The 27,672-nt window shown below is 42.5% G+C and overlaps 1 protein-coding gene across 1 annotated transcript in view; it reads right to left on the bottom strand.

Annotated features, from left to right (window-relative positions):
* Positions 1-9,616: 9,616 nt before the first annotated feature.
* Positions 9,617-27,672, bottom strand: part of AADAC (arylacetamide deacetylase) — a 53,517-nt gene continuing 35,461 nt past the window's right edge. The window contains exons 4-5 of the mRNA XM_068280875.1: positions 18,811-18,982; positions 9,617-14,173 (exon numbers count right to left, since the gene is read on the bottom strand). Coding sequence (XP_068136976.1) covers positions 13,565-14,173; positions 18,811-18,982 — 781 coding nt within the window. The 3' untranslated portion in view covers positions 9,617-13,564. The remainder of the gene's footprint in view (positions 14,174-18,810; positions 18,983-27,672) is intronic.

The following is a 27,672-nucleotide window of genomic DNA, read 5'->3' as shown; positions in this document are numbered from 1 at the left end:
TTAGAGCTCAGTTAACACCTCATGTACCAAAATACAGAAAAATACTGGGAAAGTGAGTACATAAGGACATTCACTTTCCCAGTATTATTTTGTATCACTCAACCAAAATTAACATCTTTGTGTCTTCAGATTCTCTCCATGACTACCATTGGACCACACACAATCAGAAAGTGAATACCTACAAACAAAGGTAATTACTTGTGCAACACAAACAAAATCAGAATTAGCATGATTTATATGCATATATAAGTATGACGCAGCAAAAGTTTGCAACCCTCGCACAGGTCATATTGGGTTGTGGATTGGCAGGGAACCTGGAGCAGGCCAAGGTAGGTGGAAGCCAGAAATAGAATGTCAACCATGCTGGAGATGTGTGAGCAAGCATTGAGCACTGTTCAGCTAGAGTTTAAATAACCTTGGCTTTCACACTGGTGCTTTAGCTATGCCCCCCGCCTGGCCGATAATTGAAGTCCTGCACCATGCTTCCAAGGAGTGCACCTGTGGTGGGGGAGGAAGCAAGAAAGATGGCATCTATATTATGCTGTCAGGGGGAGACCACTTGGGACAGGGAACGGGGGTGGCAGCCAGCTCAGGGGCCCCAGGGATTGGCTGTGCCGGCAATAGTCAGGATAGTGGCCATCGGGTTACCTTTCCTCCCGGGGCCCCAGAGCCGCTTTAACCGGCCTGGGATAAATCTGTCCCATTATCTTGTACCTGTCTGACAGTAAAAGCCTGCCTTGAACCTGCCTTGTCATATCCAGCAACGCATATCTGTGTGTGCTAGATGGCTGTGGATGCAGCTAAACTGTCTCTCAGCAGCTCTTGCAGTCCATGTGATTCTCTGCATGCCATGTGCCTCCTCTTTCCAGCTTAGAGAACATGACAAAACATTATATAGATTTTATCCAATTAAATATCTCCAGTCACTAACAGAGAAGTGAGCATGTCCTCGCATAACTAAATGGGTTCTGGTCATGTATGAAAAACACATCTTCAATCTCACACTTCCCACTTATATGTACTAGTATTCGGAGAGGGGAGGTCTCAGTTTGAGAGCAGGAAGGAGTTTGATGCCATTAAAGATGAACAAACAAGTCAGCAAGTAAGTATTCTGGTCCCAGAAGCCTTCACAGATTTTGGAAAGCAAAAGACACAGAATTGTCTCATGTCTTCACTACCCGCCACCTGACCTGACCCACACCCACAGCCCAATTAGAATCAATACAGGTACCCGGACCAAACCCGCATTTCAGCTAACCCCCGGGTACTTGCGGGACCTAAACTGATGCAGGCCTCTACATTAACAGAAACTTGCTTAGAAAACTGATTGCCTCTAAAATTCCTTTTTTCTTGTAAACACTTACACTCCCAAAACACAAAAAAGCCAACACTATCAAGAGTAAATTAGCTTTCATTGCATAAACAGGCCAAGCATGAGTGTGAACTTAAGAGAAATAATTAGGGACTGTTTCCTCAGCCAGATAAAAGTATTTTGGCTTCTGTTTACTTTTCAGGAATAGTGCTGAATTTTACTTGTTTTTTGACCTCCTCGTTTGCATAGATAACAGCACTATTTTTCACACTTGCTGAGCAACAAAAATTTAAAGGACCTCAGTTATTTGTAGGACAAATACTATATGCACCTATGTTTACATTTTGTCTCATGTCACATGTCAGTTAAAGTACCCCTGAATTGAGATCAGAATTTTAATGATAATTATTTTTATGTGCAGTCCTGTGGCATGTGTCATAGCACAACTCTCATCGCTCCCCACTCTGTTCTTCTGAAATTTTTGACTAGAAAGAACGTCGATTATGGAGGTGAGGAAGTAGCAGTTTTCCTCCTCTGACCAGTCTGTCCACATGAACTCCCCCCCCCCCCCCTCCGGTCGCACCCCCTTGTGGCATAGTTGCCTCCCCCTAATGCTCATTTAGCATATAACGGTATCACACCTCACAATGCTCAGGGATGCTGTGAACTGTGTGTGCTGCAGGAGTCCAGAGCTCAGACCCCCGCTGCACACACAATTCACAGCACTCCTGTGGACTGTGAGCTCTGTTCCCATTATATCGGGAATGAGCATTGGGGGCAGTAACTATGCCGCAAGGGGACATGACCAGGTGGTGAAAGCATTCATGTAGACAAACTGGTCACGCTCACAGGAGAAAAACTGCCACTTCCTCACCGCCGTAATCAACGTTCTTTCTCGTCAAAGTTTTTGGAAGAATAGAGAAGATATTCCTGTGGGAACTGAATGGTGGTGATTGTGCTGTGACATATGTCACAGCCCTGCACATAAAACCTAATTACTATTATTAAAATACCGCTCTCAGTTCAGGGGTACTTTAAGGCACACTTTTTAGTGGAGTTATAGTTTCATAAATTTGCTCACAACACAACTGGGGTGTGCATATAATAAAGGCTCCGGTTAAAAAGGTTGCCATATATAAACAATATTGAAGATATCGTTCAGTAAAATAAGAGCCAGGATATGACGCAAAGTATCTTTTATAATACTGATATTTTACTTTTCCCCACTGTAACCTTCACCATCCATGGTAATGCATAGCCTTAAATCCCCTGGTAACTAATCTTCACTCTCAATGGTGGTCCCTAACCTTACCCCTCAATGGTGGTGCCTAACTTTCTGGCAGCTGCCGGAGAGAGATACATAGAGAGCATACTTCCTCTTGCGCAGACTGGCCGTGACTTAAGGAAGTTACTGGACCCGGTACTAGAGTTGCAGGCAGCGGAGGACAGTGGCGTGGGAGTGATCCGTGCGGATGGGGCTGGGGGAAGCCCCAGGTATGTATAAAATCTTTTTCTTTTCCTCATCTCTGGTTTCCTTTACCAAGCAATATAGTTTTTTATATTTATGCGGCACCCTTTTCAAACAATATAGTTGTTTTATATTTACGTGCTTATATATTTACACGCCCTTTTTATACACATGTCGCCAATAGAGAAAAGATCTGCATTCATGTGAATGGGAAGCCCTTTTTAACCACTTGATGACCCAGCCTTTACCCCCCCTTAAGGAACAGCGCTGTATTTGCTGATCTGTGCTGGGTGGGCTCTACAGCCCGCAGCACAGATCAAACACCAGGCAGAGCGACCAGATCGCCCCCTTTTTTCCCCACTAGGGGGATGATGTGCTGGGGGGGTCTGATCGCTCCTACCTGCGTGTGGCTGGCGGGGGGGGGGCACCTCAAAGCCCCCTCCACCGCAGGATTCCCCCTCTCCCTCTGCTCCCTCCCTTCCCCGGAGATCCGAGGCTGCACAGGAACGGATCTGTCCTGTGCAGCCTCTAACAGGCTCCTGCCTGTCATGTGACAGTGATCCCCAGGCCGCTGATTGGCCGGGGATCGCTGATCCAGTACAACGCTGCTACTGTTAGCAGCGTTGTACACATGTAAACAAAGCGGATTGTTTCCGCTTGTGTTTACATTTAGCCTGCGAGCCGCGATCGGCGGCCCGCAGGCTATTCACGGAGCCCCCCGCCGTGAATTGACAGGAAGCAGCCGCTCGCGCGAGCGGCTGCTTCCTTAATATTAGCCTGCAGCCGGCGACGCAGATCTGCGTCGCTGGTCCTGCAGCTGCCACTTTGCCGACGCGCGGTATGAGTGTGCGGTCGGCAAGTGGTTAATAGGCACCATTATTACGTTCTACCCAACTGGGAGTTATGCTGACTGGGGGAAGCTATTTATGAATACTGCAATTAAACTTTTAGGTATATTTTGCATTCTCCATTTGTGTATGTTCATGGTATACACGATTGCTTATACACTATTGCTTAACTGCTTTTAAACTCTTCCTAAGAACACGTAGTTCAAATTTATAAATGCAGTTTTCCTTGGACATAACCCAAATCCCATACTACCCTACTGTACAAGCCAGTAGAGAAACATGGGAATAAGCTGGAATTAAAGAAGAACGATCTTTATGTAGGAAAGCACACCAACACCTATGATGAAGATATTCGATTTAAAGAGACTCTGTAACAAAAATGTCATCCTTTTTTCTACCATCCTACAAGTTCCTAAACCTATTCTAACGTGCTCTGGCTTACTGCAGCACTTTCTACTATCACCGTCTCTGTAATAAATCAACTTATCTTTCCCCTGTCGGACTTGTCGCCCTGTGTCTGGAAGGATGCCAACTCTTCAGTGCTGATCTGTTATGCACGCCCCCCCCCCCCCCCTCCAGGCCCCTCTATGCACACTGCCGTGTGTGTGTGTGTGTGTTATTTACATAAGCCAGCAGCATCTCTGCTCTCTGATATCAGTGAGAGAAGAGAGCTGGATAAAAATCCTCCTCTGTTAGGCTGTGGAAGGAGCTGGCTGACACATACTGAGGAATTACAGACATCACAGAGTTGTCTGCAGCCTGTCACTATTCAGTGGATGAGAGCTGCAGGGGGACAGAAGGTAAACACACAAATGATCTCTTGAGATTCAAAAGGAAGGCTGTATACAGCCTGCTTGTGTATGGATGTATTTTCCATGTGTGGACATACTGTACATCAACCTACTTCCTGTTTTGGTGGCCATTTTGTCTGTTTAACTACTTTTAATGCGGCGGGGATCGGCAACCCCCAACCCCCCCCCCCCCACCCCCCCCCACCCCCCGTGGTTATAAATAGGCCGCTTTATAAATGGGACCCTTAATTCCTGTTTTTTTTTTACCGCTTAAACAATTACAGGACCTTATGGCTAACTGCCTACAATCAATGCGAGATAATAAATGTAAAGGTATAAATCTGAGCAAAAACATCCATGTCTCCAATTGCTTTGGCTTGAACGGCTACATTTGATTATAGGCATACTTTAGTTTCTTTATTATTTTATGATTTATGATATTAATAAGCCTAGTAGAGAGTAAAATGGCATAACACAGAATGGAAAGCAGAGTATGAAGTAAAGAAAATAAACATTCTGTTATATTCGGTATATAATCTAATATGAGCACTTGTTTGGTAAATGAGAGGGATAGTGAACATACCATAGTTAGGCCCCTGACCTTACTGGTGCAGAGACAGTGGCACATTCTGCACCTCCTGTTGTTTCATGCTAAAATAGGAAAGAATTCAGCGAGGACTTATGAGGATTTACAGTAATTGCTGGCATAGTTAGCACGCCAGTCACTAGAACTGAAAAGTCATACTTTAGAGATTAAGTTTTAATCTTTCACATACTAATTAACTTTTTATTGGATCTTTCAGGTCATTTTTTTCCCACTTGATTGGATAATTGGCTTTACCATGTATTTCTTCAAAACAGGTTTAATTATAAGCTGCTTATGTATGCTTATATATTTAATATTGCTCAATCCACAGCTTTTGTTGTTAGTTTACTGTTAACATATGTTTAATGAGGTTATTACCAGCTATTGAAATCAAATGAAAATTATTTTGGGTTTAAAGGTAAAAATTATAGAAAATCATTAAACTGCTACATTTGTGTATCAACCCTTCGACTGCCACAGACATCTATAGGTGTTTCTATGTTTCCGCATCCATATACCATGGACATCTAAAGGCGTTTTAGTACAAAGTGATACAAGTGAGACTCATTCCTTTAAAGGAATACTGTAGGGGGGTCGGGGAAAAATGAGTTGAACTTACCAGGGGCTTTTAATGGTCCTCCGCAGACATCCTGTACCCTCGCAGCCACTCCCCAATGCTCTGGCCCCGCCTCCGGTTCACTTCTGGAATTTCAGACTTTAAAGTCTGAAAACCACTGCACCTACGTTGCTGTGTCCTCACTCCCGCTGATGTCACCAGGAGCGTACTGAGCAGGCCCAGTATGGAGACGGAGACGGAGCATCGGTGAGTGGCTGCACGGGCACAGGATGTCTGTGGAGGACCATTAGACGCCCCAGGTAAGTTTAACTCATTTTCCCCCGACCCCCCGTACAGTAATTCTTTAAGGGAGACTTGTTGGCCAAGTGTACGGATCCCCACACTGCCCTGCCTGCTGAAGCCACTCCCCATGTGTGCCACAACATTATCCCTCACCCCACCCCAAAGGCGGAATGCAATATTCAGCTAGTGATGCTTGTGATTATGGGATATCATCATCATCATCATCATCATCATCAAATGTCATGTAGCCAAATATGCATGTGTGTGACAAAAAAGTTTCTCTTTCCTGCCTTTCTAAGCTCACTTGCCAAACTTATATTTACTATAAAAACATTTGAAGAAAGAACAGTCTTTGTTATGTATCCACAAAAGCATAAAAAAACCCTCTGAAAAACATTTAATGAGAACAGTACAATTTTCATTAAATCACTTTCAGGCAAAAGTCAAACATAAAACACATTATTTTTATTGTTCCTTTAGAATGTATGCATTATTAGTTTAATATCAAGATAAAACATCAGCAAGGTGGAATGCAGAAACGGCAAAGAAATTATGTTATAATTAATCAATAAGAATGCTGTTAATAATTTGTTGGTGACATATCCTGGTTTTAAGTTCTCAGTGATGATGTAACTGATGTAACTTCATTTCTTGATGATTATAGTTTAACTATTCTTCAGTACAATAGTATGTATTGTACAATTTAACAACTTTATGACAACAGGACATATATATGTATATATATATATATATATATATATATATATATATATATATATATACATACTGTACGGCCAGTGTAATTGTGGAGAGTGCACCACCAGTTTGGTACTAAATGTGGCACGTGGTATCATTTTCCATTGTCGAGTCGTAGAATACATTTTGGGGTGTCTTAAAGCTTGGATCCATGTCACATAAAGAATAGGTAGGGACAAACTCAATCAAAACATAAAAAGTAATTTTCAAAATTATGATCAAACTTGGGAAAATTGTAGGAAAACTACAGAGAGAGTTTTAGGGTTGAGGCCCATGTCATGTGTATTCTTTTTAGTCACAAACTGAATCAACCAATTACATTTTTCCATAGGCTGTACCAAAATAAAAGACTTGTACAATGAAAACAAAGTTACAGACTATAAAAGAACATAAACAAAGTTCGCCAGCACACCAGAGGTACATTTTAAAATGCTTCACATTTTTATTGTGCAATCGTCCACACAGAAATCCAATTTCTGTGAGGACGATTGCACAATAAAAGTGTGAAGCATTTAAAAAATGTACCTCTGGTGTGCTGACGAACTTTGTTTATGTTGATTGCTGTGATTTTGCAATAGTCACTTCTCCAAGCACCCAGAACATCAGGCCCCATTCACATCATCAAATGCAGATGAATGAACGTTGGTGTACACACTGCTCTACCCACCAATCGCTGTACTGTGCAGGATCAGGTCAGCAAAGCCCACAGTATACGTCAAAGGAGGAGGTCCGCACCAGTTCAGGATTCTAGGTGTGTATCTTTATTCAGGACGTATCCAATATAAAATAGACACATGCATCAGATGCTGACATGTTTCGAGCTATCTCAGCTCTTAATCATAGCTGGTTTAAAAAAATGGCAACACCCCCTATAAATAGGAGGAAATCATATATCCGCCTTCCAAAGCCCCTCCCACAAAAAGGAAGTGGGAGGAAAGGCAATCTTTCACAATAATAAACAGATACTAAATCCATACCATCTACCACAATACAGGATGCTGTGTACAGGAAGATAAAATATTGTTTACATATGAAAATACAAATACAAAATATAAAAATTGAAGATTAAAATATGACTGGAGCAGCGTGTGAGTCAACTATATATAATTTTACCCGGGTATCACCAGCCAGCAATAGGGCTTAAGGGAAGAAGGGAAGGGGGGGGGGGGAGGAAGAAAGGGGAAGGGAGGGGGGGGGGAAGAAAAGGAGAGGAAAAGGAAAAAGAGTCACTGAGTGATAAAGGCCAGGTCCCACCTGGCATTAAGACCATGGGGCGACCTAGTCCCCAAACGGTATATCCACATAGCCTCTCTTTTGAGAAGGATCTTATATAGGTCACCCCCTCTTCTTGATGACATGACCTTCTCTACCCCCTGAAACCGGAAACCCGTCATGTCACCCCCATGCACTTCCCTAAAATCCTTGCCACGTTCGAAATGTGAGTGGAGGACCACCCTGCCCCTAAATAATGTTCGGCAATTCTCTGTCTCATAGGCCTGGTGGAACACCCAACATATTGGAGGGAACAAAGAGTGCAGTCAATGAGATAAATAACATAGCGTGTGCCACAATTAATGAACTGCTTAAGACTATAAGTGTGGCCATTAGAGACAGAGACAGCCGTCCTGGCTTTACTATGGAGGTGGCAGTATCTACATGTGGCTATCCCACACTTGTAGGACCCCTTGACTGTCAGCCAGGTGTCCATTGTGGCACTAGACGTGAATAAACTAGGGGAAAGGATTTGTCCCAAAGTGGGGGCCCGCCGACTAGAAAACCTGACTCCATTCCTCAGAATAGGCGAGAGACCTTCATCCCCTTCCAAAATAGGAAGATACCTAGAGATGATATCCGTCACCCGCCTATACTCAACTGAGTAGGTAGTCACAAACGTGGGTTTGTATGTATTGCGGACCAAGTGGCCATCGCTTTGTAACAAATCAGTCTGGGTTCTCTGCATGGCTTTAGATCTCCCTCTGCCAATAGACCATGACGGGTAACCTCGTGCCCTCAGGCGTTTCTCAACAATGTCAAGCTCACTCTTCAGATTTTCATCCCTTGAGCAATTACGCCTCGCTCTGGTGAATTCACCGACAGGAATGCCACGAATAGTGTGAGCTGGATGACAACTGTTTGCCCTGAGGGTTGTGTTGCCACCACACGGTTTTCTATAAGTGGAGGTGTTGATCTGTCCAGACACACCATCCCCACTCAAAGTGACATCCAAATAATTAATCGACATGATGTCTACCGTATATGTGAACTGCAAGTTCAATGTGTTTTGGTTGAAATAATCAACTAGAGAGGCTGCACTGGAAATATCACCCCTCAGGATAATTAAAAGGTCGTCGATGTACCTCCCGTACCACACAACACTCTCCAGCAGACGGCAATCTCCCCCAAAGACGTGACGTTCTTCCCACCACCCCATGTAAAGATTCGCAAGGGATGGTGAGAATTTGGCGCCCATAGAGGCGCCCCGCCTCTGGAGGAAGAAACTGCCGTCAAACATGAAGTAGTTGTGGGCCAGGAGGTACTCGACGGCCATAAGAATAAAGGTACGGAGATCCTCCGAATAATCCGAGTATCTCGAGAGGTGAAAATCCAGAGCCTTTAAGGCCAGATTGTGCGGAATGGCTGGTGATACCCGGGTAAAATTATATATAGTTGACTCACACGCTGCTCCAGTCATATTTTAATCTTCAATTTTTATATTTTGTATTTGTATTTTCATATGTAAACAATATTTTATCTTCCTGTACACAGCATCCTGTATTGTGGTAGATGGTATGGATTTAGTATCTGTTTATTATTGTGAAAGATTGCCTTTCCTCCCACTTCCTTTTTGGGGGAGGGGCTTTGGAAGGCGGATATATGATTTCCTCCTATTTATAGGGGGTGTTGCCATTTTTTTAAACCAGCTATGATTAAGAGCTGAGATAGCTCGAAACATGTCAGCATCTGATGCATGTGTCTATTTTATATTGGATACGTCCTGAATAAAGATACACACCTAGAATCCTGAACTGGTGCGGACCTCCTCCTTTGATCAAACGCAGATGGCCGTGCGTTCGGGAAACTCAACGTGTACGAACGCACGTCATCTGCGTTTGTATGCATTGTGGGGCTGATCCCATCCACTGACAGTGAATGAGTCAGCCGCACGTTTTGTTAAAAAATGCGTGCAGCATGCGTTCGCGGACCGCACTGGTACGGAAAGCATGCAGTGTGAACATCAGACAGTGCAGTCTATGCACTTTCTGATGTTGTGCGTGTCTGACTCCTGCAGGCGTTGCCAAAATCCGGACAGCAACGCGTACAGTGTGAATGGGGCCTGACTCTGTGCCTGCTTCTTTGGAACTTTCTAGACTATAAAAGAAAAAACATATATTGTTACCCTAGGAACTTGGCTTTTTTATTTTTTTTAAATATGTATTCCATGAGGGTTTATTACTATTATTTTTTGCAAATAAGGTCTTGGAATCATCAATAGTGTACAATGAGAAAGCAAAAAACAGAAAAAAAAATACACCTTTATTTCCAAATACAATAATGCCACCATACATTGTACTAGAAACATAATCTAAATGTTGTAATAACCAGGATGGATAAGCATATAAAATGTGTGGGTTTAACTTATAATTAGCACTGTCAATTACTAAACAAAATTATCACACACTAAAAGCCTCATTTGTCCTGAAAAATAAACAATATATAGATCATTTAGGTGTTTCACAGTCTTAAGGTGGCCATACATCTCTCGACCTGGCTGCCGATCGACCATCCGATTGGATAATCAGAGTGACACAGGACAGGTAACGTATAAAGGGGGGGGGGGGGGGAGGGGGGGTAGCTGACTTTGCCGATTCCCGAGATATTTCATGCTGAAATCGATAAGAAATCGGCCTGCAGAGAGAGATTTGTCTCTTGGTCAAATCTGCCCATTATTGCTAGATGTATGGGCAACTTTTGGCAGTACAATTATAAACCTATGTCAGAAGATTCAGGTTTGTGTGCAGCCATTATTTATTACTGCTTGTACAAGTCATATAAAACAGAGTGTCAGGAGTGAATTGTTTTATTGATCTATTGACTGAATGTCAACACAAATAAACTTGTCCTTATGCTGGGAACACACTGACATTTTCTGGCCAATTTACTGTCAGATCGATTATTTCCAACATGTTCGTTTTGCTTTCCGATTATTTTCCGATTGATTTCCTATTTCAGTTAACGGAAATCTATCGGAAAATGCTCGGAAAGGGATCGGAAAGCAAATAGAACATGTTGGAAATAATTGATCTGACAGTAAATCGGCCAGAAAATCTCTGTACCCAGCATTAGTTAGGCTGCTCAGGTTACCCCATTGACATGACATCTGCATAATGAAGCTAACCAGAGCAGGTTTAAATACTGAGGTGAAAATAAACTGATGAGATAAACAACTACTGTAGATCTATCTTCCTCTAAAAATGACTTTTTTTTAGATATACCACAGTTTTATTTTGTACTTAAATCCACAAGTTTTTGTTTTATGGCTGCAATTCCTTATCAGTGATGGTAACGCTTTAGTCTGAACAGGTCCCGACAGGACCGAAACTGTCACTTGCATACCTGATGTTTAACTCTTTCAGGCAGTGAAAGAAAAAAAGGAACACAGCATAGTTGTTTGTGTGCTTGGCACTGTACATACCCATGTCTATCTCATCATGTCACCTTGGTATGCCTTTAAATGAAATAAACACCCTGCTTGCAGTTTGGGACCTAAAATGTGCATAATTTTCATAATAATGATTACCATCGTAATAACAAAATTATAATTGTAAACAATTATGCAAAATTACAATTGATTATGATTAATGTTCATGTAATAACGCAAAATTACAAGTAAAAACTATTAGACTCACAAAATTACGTGATAACACAAAATTACGATGTGACACTACAAGTTATGACGAGTATGCCGGAAATTACGATTTTGCATCATAATTGCAAACTACAATGTACAATTACGCTTCTGCGAGATTTCGTCTTATTATTAATGTGTCACTAATGTTTGCATCAGCTGTTAAAGCGAAAGTCTAGGTTGGAAAGCAGACACATTGACCATACCTCCCAACTATCTGAGACTAGAAAGAGGGACACTTTTTCACACAAACATGTTTGATTAAAACACACAGCCCCTACTCCTCACCCCCACACCTCAGTCACACCTTCATCACACTTCCAATCAACCATGACAGAAATGAGTCAGGGCCATTTATCCAATTTTTTCAATTTTCAAACCATACTGGTCTCACCCCCCATCCCCCCCGACTAATTCTTTATATTAAAATTTGGAGATATAACAACATTTTTATAAGATATAGGCTGTGGTGCCGGAAAGGGTAACATTTCCATGCAATGCAAATGCCAGTTGGGATGGGACACCAGGGCACTAAGCAGACCATCACATTTTGCATGTATCACAGGGATACTTGTTCACATGTGATTTGGGGCACTTTGTTTCAGTTCAGTACCATCTTCCAATACTTTGTATTTGTTAACATATGCATACACAACACAATATTTATAATATATTGGATAATAGTATATTAGATGGTTGATAATATGGAAATGTATTGACAATTACATCCCTCTCAAATAATGTTTCATCATTGTCTTAATCAGACATTGTACAGAAAAGGCCATCATTTTTGGAATGAAGTGCAGTGGAAGTTCTGTTATCTATGCTGTTAGTGTATTGGAGTTAGGACCTCTAGAGCAGTGTTTCTCAACATTTTATTGGTATGTACCCCTTTTAAAACAATATACTCACGAAGTACCCCCTAGCATAGTAAACATTATCACAAGTACCCCTTGACAAATGTATATTTAATCCTAGTACATTATAATTGGATTTAAACCATTTCCAAGCTTTTACTATTGCTTTTAATTAGCTAAAATACTAATTTGGTGTTGTTTAAATAAGATTTATCATTTTTTAAAACTCTAAATGTGTTATTCTTGGTTAAGTATATCAAGCCCGAGTACCCCCTGGAACCCTCAGAAGTACCCCCTGGGGTACGCGTACCACACGTTGAGAAACTATGCTCTAGAGGACCTCCAGATCTAGGCAGTGGTAATGTAAACTTAATAAGGGACACAAATACCAGGGTGGTAAGGGGTCCATAGGGAACAATGTAAACTAGTAGCGTGTCTAGAGGGCTTCTTTACTGGTTCATTGCGCACTGGAAAAATTGTGAATATCCATGTGGAGAAGCAAAATGTGGCTTTCGTCTGGCCAAATTGCCAAACATTTCTGAAATTCCTCCACTTCTAAGAATAGCCAGACCAGACCTGAAAAGCTATCTGGATTATTTTAAACAACACTGCAAATGTGGCTTTTTTATGATACTCACGGACATAATAACTGTAGGCCACAGAGGGCAGTTAAATAAAGAAAACTCAAGCACTTATGGAGATTTATAACAGCTTAAGGCCACTTCAAAAGACATTCTAGCAAACGATAAAACAGCAGGCTCTTCTATAGTAATAACAAAATTAACCACAGATCAGACAGCGGAAGTCAGGCTTAAGAAAAACATGAGTGATTCATATTTAGAAATACCTTCACACATTAATTTCTGGGTGATCATCAAGAAGACATCAAATCACTGAAAGATGTTTGTTCGCTCAATGCACATCTTCTTTTATAGGTTCATATAATAAAATCAAGCATGACTGATAAAGTTCTATTATAGAGAGAGTTTTCCTTTTCCAGTTCTGATCCAAACTCTGACTATATACTCCCTACTCTAAGAAGCAACACCAAAGACAATATAGCAATATGTACAGACAGATTTCATCATGATCCTAAAACACAAAAACAGTCATGGCTGTCAAATTTTGTACAAAAACTCAAAATGTACTTTTATAGTAAGTTTTCCCAAGAATGTTCACTTTCACAGATTGTCCCCAAGCCAGTGTAAGTATCTATCCATTACCTGGTGGGCTATAGCTAAATCAAAGGGACTCGAGTTTAGTAAAAGGATACCATGGAAGGTGCTTTCATAGTGGTGGTGTACGACCTGAACCCCAGCCTTCTGTAGTCTTGATACATACATAAATCCGTCATCCCTTAAGACATCGTACATGCATGTGATTACATAAGTTAGAGGCAGGCCTTTTAACTTATCATCTTCCAATAGCAGTGGAGAGGCTCTTCTATCCAAAAGTCCTGGGTATTTTTTAATAAAAGTGGAGTCTCCGTGTTCAGGTATATGATAGATGTGATTCTTTTTTAAATGGTCAGGCAATAATGTGCTCCAGTTGACATGCTTCAATAAGTGGGCTTCCTGGGAAGGTATGTGTCTGTTAGACAACATGGCTTCAAATAGTTTCTGATCCGTGGTAAAATATTCACTCCAAAAGCGCACCATGAGTGTCCTGGAGAGTACAGGCATGTGGCTATTGTCCTGATAAGACGGGGTGTTCAGATCAAGGCTCTGCATAACAGGGTAAATTAATGCTTGAATCTTCAATTTCACTTTGACTTCTGGGTCATCCAGCAGCTGTAAAAATCAAATCAGTGTTTTAATAAACAATTCACATCAGAACTGGCAACTTCAGCATACTAGGGATGTGTTTATTTTTGTTGTGGATACGGAGATCTCTCAGAATTAATGAAAGGCTTTATAATCTATTATAAGCTATAATTATTGTAAGAATTACTGTTCCCAAGGTTTTGTATACTAGCTTACTGCATGTGTGTCACACTTTCATAGCTCAAAAAACATAATTACATACACTGATTATATAGAGGCCTCTGTGTGCCTGGTCTTTTTAGAACCAGGGAGAGCCAATAAGATATAAATAATGCTGGACTGATTATGCAAATATATGCAGCTAGGAAATGGGCCAGCCAAATGTATAGCAGCATTTAATTGGTCCATTTTTAAGCTACATAAGTGTGTATCAACATGGAATCAGCTGTACCTCCTTGACCATCCATACGCAGAACCAGTATGAGCCAAAGAGGAAGTCATACAGGACCTGAATTACTAAAGTGGGAGGACCCTGGAGAGCTTCTGGGAGCCAGTGGAGGAGAGCGGAGCTGCGGAGAAGGACATAGCGGGTAGCAGGATTTGATTGATGATTCCTTTAGCTTAATATTTGGTTGCACACCCTTGGAAAACAATAACTGAAATCAGTTGCTTCCTATAATCATCAATAAGCTTCTTACACCTCTTACATGGAATTTTGGACCACTCTTCCTTTGCGAACTGCTCCAGGTCTCTCTTATTAGAAGGGCACCTTTTACCAAAAGCAATTTTAAGATCTATCCATGGGTGTTCAATGGGCTATAGATCTGGACTCGTTGCTGGCCACTTCAGAACTCTCAAGTGCTTTTGTTGCCATACATTTCTGGGTGCTTTTTGACATATGTTTGGGGTCATTGTCCTGCTGGAAGACCTAAGATCTGGGATACAAACCCAGCTTTCTGACACTGGGGTCTACAGTGCAACCCAAATCCTTTGGTAACTCTAAGATTTCATGATGCTTTGCACACAATCAAGTCACCCAGTGTCAGAGGCAGCAAAACAACCCCAAAACATCATTGAACCGCCACCATATTTCACTGTAGGTACTGTGTTATTTTCTTTGTAAGGCCCGGTTCACATTAGCGGTGGCTGTCCGGAATCGCCGTGCCGGAGCCGGACCGCTTGCAGAACGGACGGAACGGACGCACGGCAATAGCAATGAAAGCCTATGCGTCCGTTCACATGCGTCCGTTCTGCCGGACCGGAGCCGGACCGGATCCGGACCGGATCCGGACTCCGGCGTCCGTTCCAACATGCGCTATTTTTTGGTCCGGCTCCTCCGGCAGCCGTATCCGGGGCGGAGCCGGACTGCACCATCCGGCCAATGGAAACCAATGAGAACCGGAGAGCGCACAACACACTGGCTACAAAAACCGGACGTTCTACCCCACTTCCTATGCATTTTGGATGGGGACCACATGGGCCCAGCGTTCAGGTGGGGCAGCAGCGATTTCATGCTGGAGCTCTAGGCAGCAACATGTCTGATTAGTCTGATAACGAGGAGGCGAACAACAGAGAATTCCCAGGTATACGAGTAAAAAATGCCTGGATCCATGGTCCCAACTGCAGTCTCTGTATCCACGGATGGTCTCCACACGTCCACCTGTCTCCAACAATGACCCCAGACCCTTCTGCTGACCTCCCAGACCCCAGGTAATAACAGGTTGTTATCTCCTTAAGAAACCGGATCCGGACCGCAACCGTGTTCACACCGCACGGAAACCGGATGCAAACGGACCGGATCCGGACCGGATCCGGATAGGAACCGTACGGATCAGGTCCGGTCCGGATACGGTGCGGTCCGGACATCCGGTGCGGTTTTGACAAAACCGCAAGTGTGAACGGGGCCTAAGCCTCATTCCATTTTCGGTAAACAGTAGAATAATATGCTTTACCAAAAAGCTATGTTTTGGTCTCATCTGTCCACAAAACATTTTCCCAGGAGGATTGTGGCTTACTCAAGTACATTTTGTCAAACTGTAGTCTGCTTTTTTCTGTGTTTGTGTCAGCAGTGGGCCCTGGGTGTGTCAACAGTCCTCCTTTCCTGCCATAGAGTTTAATTTTATTTAAATGTCAACAGATAGTTCACGATGACACTGATTCTCCCTGAGCCTGCAGGACAGCTTACATTTCTTTGGAACTTGTTTGGGGCTGCTTATCCACCATCCAGACTGTCTTGCATTGCAAACTTTCATCAATTTTTCTCTTCCATCCACGCCCAGGGAGAATAGCTACAGTGTCATGAGTTGCAGGGAACCTCTCTCCTTTTTATCTGCTTTCAGGCAATGGCTGGATAGTGTACTGGTTAAGGGCACTGCCTATGACATGGGAAATCAGGGTTTGAATCCTGGCTAGTGTCAGTACCTATTCAGTAAGGAGTTCAAGGCACGACTCCCTAACACTGCAGGGTGGCCTCTTGCGTGCGCCCTTAGTGGCTACAGCTCTTGAGCGTTTTTTGTCCGACAGGAAAAAAGCGCTGTACAAATGTTCGTATTATTATTATTATTAGGTGTGATTTTTAAATTGCCCCCAGGTGAGTTGAAAGGAGCATGAAACTTATTTATCCACAATTTTGACATTATGTCCAATTTTTATGTCCAATTTGCTTTTTTTCTCCCTTTATTTATTTGTTTTGCTCCAATATACACAAAGGGAATAAAGATGTGTATAGCAAAAGGTGCGTTATGGCAATACTTTTCTGTGAGAAATACTTGATTTTCTGGAAACATTTCTGGGGTGCCAACAACTTTGGCCATGACTTTAAATGATAACCACAGGGTTATATGGGGTTTATATAAGCTAGCCTGGCACACACTAACAAAAAAAAAACAAAAAAAAAACACAGAAATTCATGTCTATGTTCAGACATCCATATCTGTACAGCATGTGACAACTGGTATGAGTTTCTACAGTGCACAGAGTGACATGCCTTCCTTCTCCCACAATAGCTTTGAATGCTGTGAAGGCTTAGTGCAACCAGAGTGCCTGAAATCTGGCCTGGGGACCTTTGGCTTCGGTGAACCCTTCTTGAACTCATCAACCTATTCTGTAAGGAATGCCTATGAAACTTAACCATCTCTGAGAAACTGTTAGTGGTAGGAGAAATCAACATGGTTATTCTTTTCACACCACTGCGCACCTTAAACGTCTGTCTGCTGATGTATACCATGAGTTAATTACATGATGCTGTTCTTTACCTGAGGGACACTGAGTTTTAACAATGAAGATATGCAGACAGAACTCAGGTTATAAACTCAACAGTTTGCACTCCTAGGAATTCTGGTTCACCATGAGCTTGCTGGGTAATCTAAATCTCTACAGAATGAGCCCGAATTCTTAATATGGAGAGGTAATCTGAACCCATCTTTACATTATAAATCAGGATTCAGTAAACACACACATTATTGTCAAATTACTGTATATAGCACCCAATATTTATTCATGGATTTATATGGGGTTTATATTCTGCAGTGTTTTACAGATGACAATTAATAATTCCTATTATTATCACTGGTCTGATCCTCAAATACTGACACTCTAAGGCAGCGGTGACAGGAGGCTGACAGAGGGGACACTGGTGGCACTGAGGGAGATACAGTGGTGGAGTCACAGCACCTGCAGTCCCTATCTAGTTTGTTAATCAGGGACTACCAGTACAATATGCATAATGTACCTAGGGGCAATCAGCAAGCATTGTGTTTGGATTAGAAGGAAGGAAAAGTGATTCCTTTTTCACTGCTTCCTTTTCCTTCCCCTTACAGTGTCAGCATCTGGATCACACATCCTAGTCTTTAGGGACATCGGTGTGTTTTTAGAGACTTTCTTTGTTTTTATATACCTAATTGTTCTTCTATGTCGATTTGTGTATTTGTACTATGTATTGCATTACTCTGCAGGGCCAGATTTACCACAAGGCATAGTAGGCACGTGCCTATAGACGCCTGGTGATGGAAAGGTGGCTCACTCCCCTCTCCGAGTGCTTCCCTCCCTCCTTCCCTATGCAGACTCCTGGTGAGAGTGTATATGAGAGATTACTCACCCTGCTCTTGGTATTCCACTGAGGAGATCTCCCTTCAGTCGGGACTCGGGGCACCTCTAGCTACCTCATACTTGGGAGCACCTCTAGCTACTTAATATTGAGGGTACTTCTGGCTACCTAATGCTTAGGGACATCTGTAGTTACGAATCATGGGCAAGGGAAGTAAGGGAGAAGTGACAGCTGAGACAGCCAATACATTTGTGGTGCAGTTTGGTGGAGGTTCGTAGGTTTATGGAGGGCAAAGTCTAAGGACATATGTGCCTATTGGCTCCTGTGATGTAAATTCAGTCATGTTACTCTGTATTTTTATTTGTGTCACTCTGTGCATGGTTTCCTTTTGGGTAGGTTTTCTCCCCCCCCAACTATAAAGACTCCACCTTTGTTCAGGAAATTTGAAACTATGACTAGGGGCAGATTGTAAGCCTGACACACATTAGTTGTTCCTCTGGAAGCACTGTCTATTTGTGTTCTGGAGTTCTGGAGACATGTATAAAGTAGAATTAGCTTTGGAATTTTTTTTTGCACCGTTAGAAATAAATAAATAAAATAGTAAATGTGAAAATCGTACCTGCTGTGCTACTGCTGCAGCTAAGTTGCCTCCTGCACTGTCTCCAGATACAGCTATCCGAATGGGGTCAACGGAATATTTATCCAGAATACTTTGCTGCAGAAAAAACGTAACTACAGCGTACACATCATCAAACTGAGTTGGGAAGTGGGCCTCAGGAGCCAGCCGGTAACTAAGAGCAGGAAAGGAAATGTGAGTTCAGCACTATGAATGACATCATAAAACGCTGGTAAAAATGTTATAAACAGCATGACACTTTTAGTGCAGTAAACAAGCCAGAGTGTGAATTTAAAGGACACCTGAAGTGAAAAGGATATGGAGGCTGCCATATTTATTTCTTTTTAAGCAGTCAGTTGCCTGGCAATGGTGGTACTGTAATCCTCTGCCTCCAAAAATTTTAACCATAAACCCTGAACAAGCATGCAGCAGTTAAGGTGTTTCTGGCATTGTCAGATCTGACATGATTAGCTTTGTGCTTGTTTCTGGTATTATTCAGACACTACTGCAGCCAAATAGACTAGCAGGGCCACCAGGCAACTGGTATTGTTTAAAGGAAATACATTTGTCATCCTCCATATTCTGCATGTTTGGTGATGTCCTCATACTAACATACTTACATCATTACAGAATGTTTTCTGCTGTGGCTCTTCCCTCTGGTTTATATCAGAGCTTTCCAACCCTGTCCTCAAGGTCCTCCAACAGTGCATTGCAGAAAACAACAACCTATCGTGGGCCTTATGTGGAGAGCTTTTATACCCAGGTAATGGAAGAATTTAGGAACCTTGAAAAGACTGGCGCTAAATTTAATATCACAAAGGAAGAAAATAGAGGCATCAAAAATCTAAAAAACAATGAGTCTCTAGTTATAAAGTCGGCTGACAAAGGGGGTGGAATCGTCATTATGGATAAAGTCGACTACATCAACGAAGCGAAAAGGATTTTGGGTGATCAAAAGTATTATACTATACTGAATGAAGACCCCCACACCGGCCTATATGGAAGAATTAAAAGTACTGGTCAAGGCGGCCAAGGAGAAAGGCATAATTAACAAGGCCGAAAGAGACTACATCCTTATTGACAACCCGAGCATGGCCCACTTTTATCACCTCCCAAAGATCCACAAGTCTGTTACAAAACCACCTGGTCGACCTATTATAGCAGGGATCAACTCCCTATCATCACACTTATCAGAACTCATAGATATACTCCTCAAACCGTATGTACAGACACTACCGTCCTTTCTTAGAGACTCGACCCAACTACTACATGAATTGGAAGATTACAGCTGGAAACCCACATATAGATAAATAGAGACGACAATATGCCCATAAAACTATTTCTCCTGAAGGCAACAGAGTTTTCCCTAACTCACAACTTCTTCAAATTCCTGGAGACTACATATGTACAGAAGAGAGGAACTGCGATGGGAGCTAATTATGCTCCGAAATATGCTAATTTAACAATGGGTATACTCGAACATTTACTGCTGGGAGCAACTAATCCATTCGCCACTAATATTATATACTATCGTCGATACATTGACGACTTGATTCTCATCTGGGAAGGAGACGTGGGGCTCGATTCACAAAGCGGTGCTAACCCAGTTAGAGACTTTAGGCATGATAACCATTGCACCACTCTGGTGAAAAGTCAGTTTAGGTGTGATAAGTTTAGGCATGATAAGTTTAGGTGTGATAAGTTTAGGCATGCTAAGTTTAGATAAGTTTAGATCGCTTGCAAAGTCCCGCACGCAAAGCAGCGCCATTAAACTTTATACGAAGTGCACCAGTCTTTGCTAGCATAAAACTTTTGAATAGCTGTGCACTGCGGTGCTAACGCAGTTGGTGCTTAAACTTATCATGCCTAAACTTATCACACCTAAACTTATCATGCCAAAACTTATCACACCTAAACTTATCACACCTAAACTTATCATGCCTAAACTGAGTTTAGGGTGCTAACTGTTAGCACCGCTTTGTGAATCAGGCCCCTAGACTCTACCAACAATTTCATGCAATATATGAATGACAATAATTGGGGAATCTCTTTCACATCAAACACCAGCAGGTCGGAAATAGAATATCTTGATGTTGTGTTATATAATGAAGGGGATACTATCAAATCCCGTAATCATTTCAAGTCTGTAGATGCAAACGGATACGTAGATTACAGGAGTTGTCATCACAAGCCCTGGAAAAGGAATATCCAGTACGGACAATACGTATCCGAAAAAACTGCACGGAGCTCCAAACATTCGATACACAAGCTAACATTCTAACAAAGAAGTTCAAACAAAAGCATTTTCCGAATTCACTAGTAAGGGAGGCCAGAGACAAAGCCAGAACTAAAGACCGAAGTTCCCTACTCAACAAAGAAAAGGACCCATCCAAATCACTACCAGAGCACACAGATCCCGTGTCACAACCCCTCTTCATAACCAGATACGCAAACAACCACTGTGCTATCAAAACTATTCTAAAAAAACATTGGCCACTCCTACTAAACGATCCCTTCCTTAAAGAGAACCTTAAAGATGCTCCAAGATGCGTGTTCAGGAGAGCCAAAACTCTGAAAAATACTCTGGCCCCTAGCAGGCTTAAAACCGCAAAAATACTCGACAACGCAATAGGCATATCCAAAGACAATGGGGTTTGGAGATGCAAACAAAGAAGATGTCTCTGTTGCCAAAAAATTAAGGATGGACAAAAAGAGGTGTCTTCAGCACTCACAGGCGAGACATTTGAGATCCATGGGCATATTGACTGTGCGTCTAAATATATAGTGTATTTAGTCACTTGCACATGCAATAGGCAATATGTAGGGAGAACCACTCAATCCCTTAGAGAGAGGTGGGGTCAGCACAGACGCAACATCCAAAATGGCTACACCAAACATGGTCTCTCGAGACACTTCAAGGAAACACACAGATGTGACCACAATAGTGCCAAGCTTTGCCCCATTGAACAAATCACCGAGGGGGCCCCGGACCACTTCGAAACACTGAAAGCCAGAGAAATGTTCTGGGTATTCTAACTAAGGACCCTACAACCGGAGGGCCTCAACATCTGCCTTGAGCATAATTTCTGACATTTATTTAATTTATGATCCATAAGAGACTCACCTACAGTTTGAATATAACAATTGGTGTTGAATCGTATAAATATATTGTATAATTATCAACTTGTATAATTACCTACGGTCTAAGCATAACAATTGGTGTTGAATCTTATAAATATATTGTATAATTATCTTAATATTAATCATCCCATCATTAGGGATCTTCACCCCCACCTGGTCTCATCCCCCCCCCCTCCCCTTCCTGTCCTCCCTATCCCCTATCCTCCCCCACCCACTAGATGGGCCCCCCCCTTTTTCCACCCCCCCCCCTTTCCCCAGTTCCTTGTTCTCCCTAACAACCCCCCCTCTCCTTACATACTCCTTTCACAAGGGTTCCCACACCATGTAACATATGAGATTGGTTTTCTCCCACCTCATATTTAATACGGCATATACCTAATATACATTTTAATAATGGTCCTCCAAGCTCATAAGTTAAGTACCTCTATCAGACCTTTCCCCCTGCCTGGACTCTAAACATATATAGCTACTTCATGGAGATCCCATATCCTGGGAACTACCGTGTCCCTTTTATATATACTATTCTGCTATACCTTCATACACTCACTATGTATTTATAACAATCCGCAATGCAATATTGCCACCTACAATAGGGCGACTCCTTCCTCCTATTTATACTGTGCCACACCAAATATGGCCGCCACCCAGAGTCCCTTCACTTTGCCCAACAGGCTCCATCATTCCTTGGCCACACACAAGATGGCCACCGCTATTAGCCTTCCCTTCATCTCCATTATCGCCACACTTAATATGGCCGACGGCTCACTTCCTCCCCGAGTGCCTCCTCCAACATGGAGAAGACTCTCTTTCCTGCCCTTCTATGGGATCTGACGTAAGCCTCGCTCTGCGTCATGTGACCCCAAACCAGGAACTACACTCACAGTATAATTACCAGACGCGGAGCGTGCGCCCGCCATGGCGCCCAGCAATCCGCGTTAGCTACTACAGGTAAGAGCTCCCCGGCTCAATAGATTAGCCCTATAGCCCACACCGCCGCTCTACCTGAGAGACTCTGCTATTTCCCTCCTCTGTCCATTCACCTCACACAGCTTGTATGAGAGCCTTACACACGCAGCCTATCTCCTAGTCTTTTAAGTAGTCCCGCTTTTTCGCGAGCCTCTTAGTATGTATCCAGCACGTCCACTGCCAGTTCATCCACATTATCCGTATTCCATAGCCACATTTTTCTCATTACTCTTGGAATTCCCATAGCGATGTCCCTGTTCATTGTTCACATCCTTTACCTACATCTATATTCAGGTCTATGTACTTCATATCTAACAAATAAAAATATGTTGCTTTTAATACACCCAATCCGTGCTCCCTCATGCCGCACATTGTTGGTAATCTGTGTAGGATATACATGTGGGGATGCATGCCGTATATTTAATTTTGTGCATACATTTGCTCACATACATATGCACACATGTGTATATATGTGCATACATGTTTTTAAGGGTTGCACATACTGATACTATTATTACGATATTCTAAATGTATACCCCTTTTAGCCATTAACAATTGTGTTCTTATATTCCCTTTAACCAACATATACTTTGTATTTTAGATGTATTCTAGATACTTTTAATTTTACAAGAACTTTTAATATAGACTTAATGTATCATATTTTAACGTGATCTCCCACACATTTGGCCTTTTATGCCTAGGAAAACTTGATAGCTTGTTCTATAATTGTATAATTGATGTCATACGGACGTGTTTTGTATAATGTTGTCTCTATATTCCCATGATTTGTTTTCTTATGCTAATTTTGCACATTTTTATATTAATGTAATATATATGTGGTTCTGAGCGCTTTCCATGTTTTCTCTCTTTAAGCACGATTATTTGACCTGAGGAAGCGACTTGTGGTCGCGAATTGCGTTGTCCAAGTGCTTAGTCCAAATTCCCAATAAATTGTTTTACAGTATATCGATCTGAGACTCTTCATCTGAGGTAGTAACGTTTAATCTTACCCTATAAATTCGAAACACCTATTCACTATTGTGCTACACTAAAGGGCGCCTTCTATTCTTCCGATTTCCTGTCATTGCAGAAAACCACAAACATACACAGGGGGGGGGGGGGGGGGGGGGTTATTGGTGTCTTAGTAGAGCTTATTAATAGAAATGGTCAGAAATGCCCATTTCTGATTTCGCCTAAATTCCAATTTCCAATTTTCTGATTTTTCCTTTTTTTTTAAAACCAATTTCTGTTTTTCCGATTTTCCAATTTCTGAGGAATATTTTGTAATTTTTGCATCAGGCAATACAAATAAATGACGGGAAAAAAATTGGAGATCTGAAAACAGAATCTTGTGATTGGTCTAAAATTACCATTGGTCCAATGCTTCAGAGTTCTGTGACTGGGCTAAAATTACCAAATTGTGGTAAATCTGATCTCCACGGAATTCTGATTTCAGATTTTCCTTTTCCGATTAAAAATGCAGAAATTGTAATTCTGCGTAATCCGAATGAGCATTCCCACTTATTAACTGCCTCTGTGGATTTCCGCATAACATGCACTGTTGGTGGGCCCTGAGAACAGGGTTGGGAAGCCCTGGTTTAGAATACTGATGCTGTGAAAGTGCCCAATCTAAGTTGACGACCTAGATTTACCTCTCCTCATGTGACATCACACCATGGGCGACTGTGCCTGAAAAATTGCGATCGACCGTGAAAACGCACGCAAAAACACTGGCACGGCCGTGCTATGAGTTAGCACAGTTCATTGAATCAAGCCCTATGTCTGCCCCTCCCTCCACATCCCAGGTTACCGTATTTTTGGACTATAAGATGATCCAGACTATAAGACGCACCTAGGTTTAGAGGCCAAAAAACTGAAAAAAAAATACTAAGCCTGGTGCATCTATAGTGCAGGGGCGTCTTATGCACCTGTTGTTATGATCGCTTCTGCAGCGTTTACTGCTGACTGCAGTGGTATTGCAAACCAAGCAGTTCTAATGTCATTACATGCATTTGCTTGCATAGTTTGGTTTGCACTTAAACTAGTTGCTGATTCCATCTGCAGTCGCTCTGAAGTTAATGACAGTTTAATATGCTTTTGTGTAAACAAACATTGTCTGCTGCAATGGAGGGGCAATCCCTTTCCTGCAGGCTGCATATCATTGTCTGCCTTTTCCTGCTGTCAGCCTGTGATTAATTACCATTCACTTGTGTGGGAATCTGCAGGTCTGCTCCCATTGGATGACCTCAGTATAAAGAACTGCTTCCTGCAATGCCTCATGGGCTACCATAGTCTCAGATTCTGTCTGTTACTCTGCTCGTGCCCCACCTCGTTCCTAGTCCGTGTGGACTGCGCTGACTCCTGCGAAGGGGTCAGCGAGTCCTCCTAGTTCTGCTCTTGCTCTAGAAGTTGTTACTCTGCTTGTCTTGTGTCATATATTGGTTCATCGCCAATATATACGCATACTTGCACATTTTGTTATTTTCCTTGTATTCGTGTTACGTTGATACATCAGTGTCGCTGATATATACGTACACGAACTGTTTATATCCTGTGTTCCGTTAGTCAGCGTTCCAGCACGCTTTAGTGGTTGCGCGTATCGTGATCCCCCGTGCTGAGCTAGTTATCCTGTTTCTGGTCCTGTTTGTGGATTGCGTTCATCTCTGCGAAGAGATAGCGAATCCTTTTGAGTCCTGTTCCCTGTATCGTTCCAGTCCTAGTCAGTGTTCCTGCTTATGTCATATATCGGTTCATTGCCGATATATACATATGTTAGTCAGACGTTACAAATAGTTTCATTGATAGCTGTAATTATAATACGCTAGGAAATCATACTTATTGTATATTTATCTGTGTTACGTTCATCTATCTTGATCCTGCTATTTCCTGACTATCCTGTCCTGTCTTTGTGAGGCACGCCATCGCCGCAACGCATTGGCTGTCTCATTCCAGTCTGTCTGGTTTTGGACGCTTGCTGTCGCTAAGTAGTGGCTAGTTAAGCAAGCGATCATTCTGTCTACCTGTCCTGATCTCCTCAGTCCTGGTTTATGCGCTCAGCGCTACTTTGCGCTGAGACGTTATCACAAAAGTGTTGTTTGTGGCTGTTCGGATCTGCACCGGCTCTGTGCACCACAATCTCCTATTGGAGTCAGTCCTCTCCTCCACTAAACTGGGGATATCCTGATTCCTTGTGCTGGTGTGTGTACCTCCTTCAAGTCAGCTTATGTGTTGCCTGCTGACTGTGGAGAATACACCTCCAAGCTTAACACCTGTTCTCCCTAAGTTGTCTCTAAGCTACTCTGCACAGCTACGCTACACTAATCCCTCCTGGCTCCACCAGTTACATTACACTACACTACTGCTGCCCCATCAGCTAAGCTGCACAACAACACTACACTAACACTGCACAATGAACTAACACTACACTACAGTACACTGACACTTCCATACTGCACCTGACCTGCCATTGCGCTCATTTCCCCCTCATGTAGGCAGTTATCTCTTCTCCTCTTCCTGCAGCCTCAGCTCCTCCGTGTCCTCCATAATTCCAGCTTCTGTACTGCTGCATAGTGTTTGTTAATGTAACTACAGCAGTGCACGCGGTCACACATGACGTACTGCTGTGGTTACAGTAACAACCACTATGTGTCAGTAGGAAGCCGGAGGTAAGGAGAAAACAGAGGACTGCAGTTTCCTGCTCGATGCAGGAGGAAGAGAAGAGGAGCCTGTTTACATTAAGATGACCGGAGGGAGGGGGAGAGGAGCGCAGCGCTGGATGGGTAAGTGCTCCCTGCACACTCTGCATCTATTTTACCATATCTTCGGACAATAAGAAGCACCCAATTCTTCTCCCAAGCTTTGCGGAAGAAAAAGTGAGTCTTATAGTCCGAAAAATAAGGTATCTACCCTTACAATTGCTTCACAGCTTGTGGACAAAATGGTAACGCTTTTATGGAATGAGCATTACACTTGAATACCTTGGATTTTGCAATACAAAAATACTCATACACACATTTGCAATAATGATCGATGCAGGTTGTAAGCCAACAGTGCAATACTGTACACGAAAATAAGAACTAGCAAAAAGCAACTTCAGTGCAATCCCAACCATACTATTCAGTTTGCAACTGTCTTGATCAGTGATCACTTCTTCTGTTGCCAATATTGCATACTGTGATTTAATTAAACTCACCGCAAATCTAAAATCTGAGCAGGCCAGAAACAGAAGCCCATGACAGAGTTTACAAAGTAGATAAAACAAAATAAAAAAAGATCACAGCTCCAGAAATAGTTCTCTAGCTGGAACATCACCAAATTTTATAGCAGGTTCGCCCTTTTCAACCAAGTACAGTAACGGGACTATTTAAAAGTGAATCTGGAGCCTATATTAAAATATAAAAACAGATACTTGTCTAAGGAGAGAGGAGGCTCTGGGTCCTAATGAGCTTTCCCGTTCTCCTCCCAGTGTTCTTGTTCCCCTGCAGGCTCCACGGTTTGAATCTACCGCCGCGGGAGACTTTGGCAGTGCTTCCAAAGACCGGCAGCTTTATACTGCCCACCCGTGAGTGCGCAGCGGCCTGTCTTCAGAAGCCCGAGGACCTTGGTCAGGCCTAGGAGAACTCATGGAGAAGCATGTGATTTGTTTGATCAGCTGATAGATTTGCAAAGCTCTGATGTACTGTGATCACATCCTGCTTTAGCACCTGATCACGACTAGCAAATCAAGAGACTTTACATATCTATCACCTGACCAAACTG

This window comes from Hyperolius riggenbachi, chromosome 4 (assembly GCF_040937935.1).
Source record: "Hyperolius riggenbachi isolate aHypRig1 chromosome 4, aHypRig1.pri, whole genome shotgun sequence".
NCBI classification, from domain to species: domain Eukaryota; kingdom Metazoa; phylum Chordata; class Amphibia; order Anura; family Hyperoliidae; genus Hyperolius; species Hyperolius riggenbachi.
The sequence above is the reverse complement of the archived record's forward strand: the minus strand, read 5'-3'. Positions and strand labels throughout refer to the sequence as shown.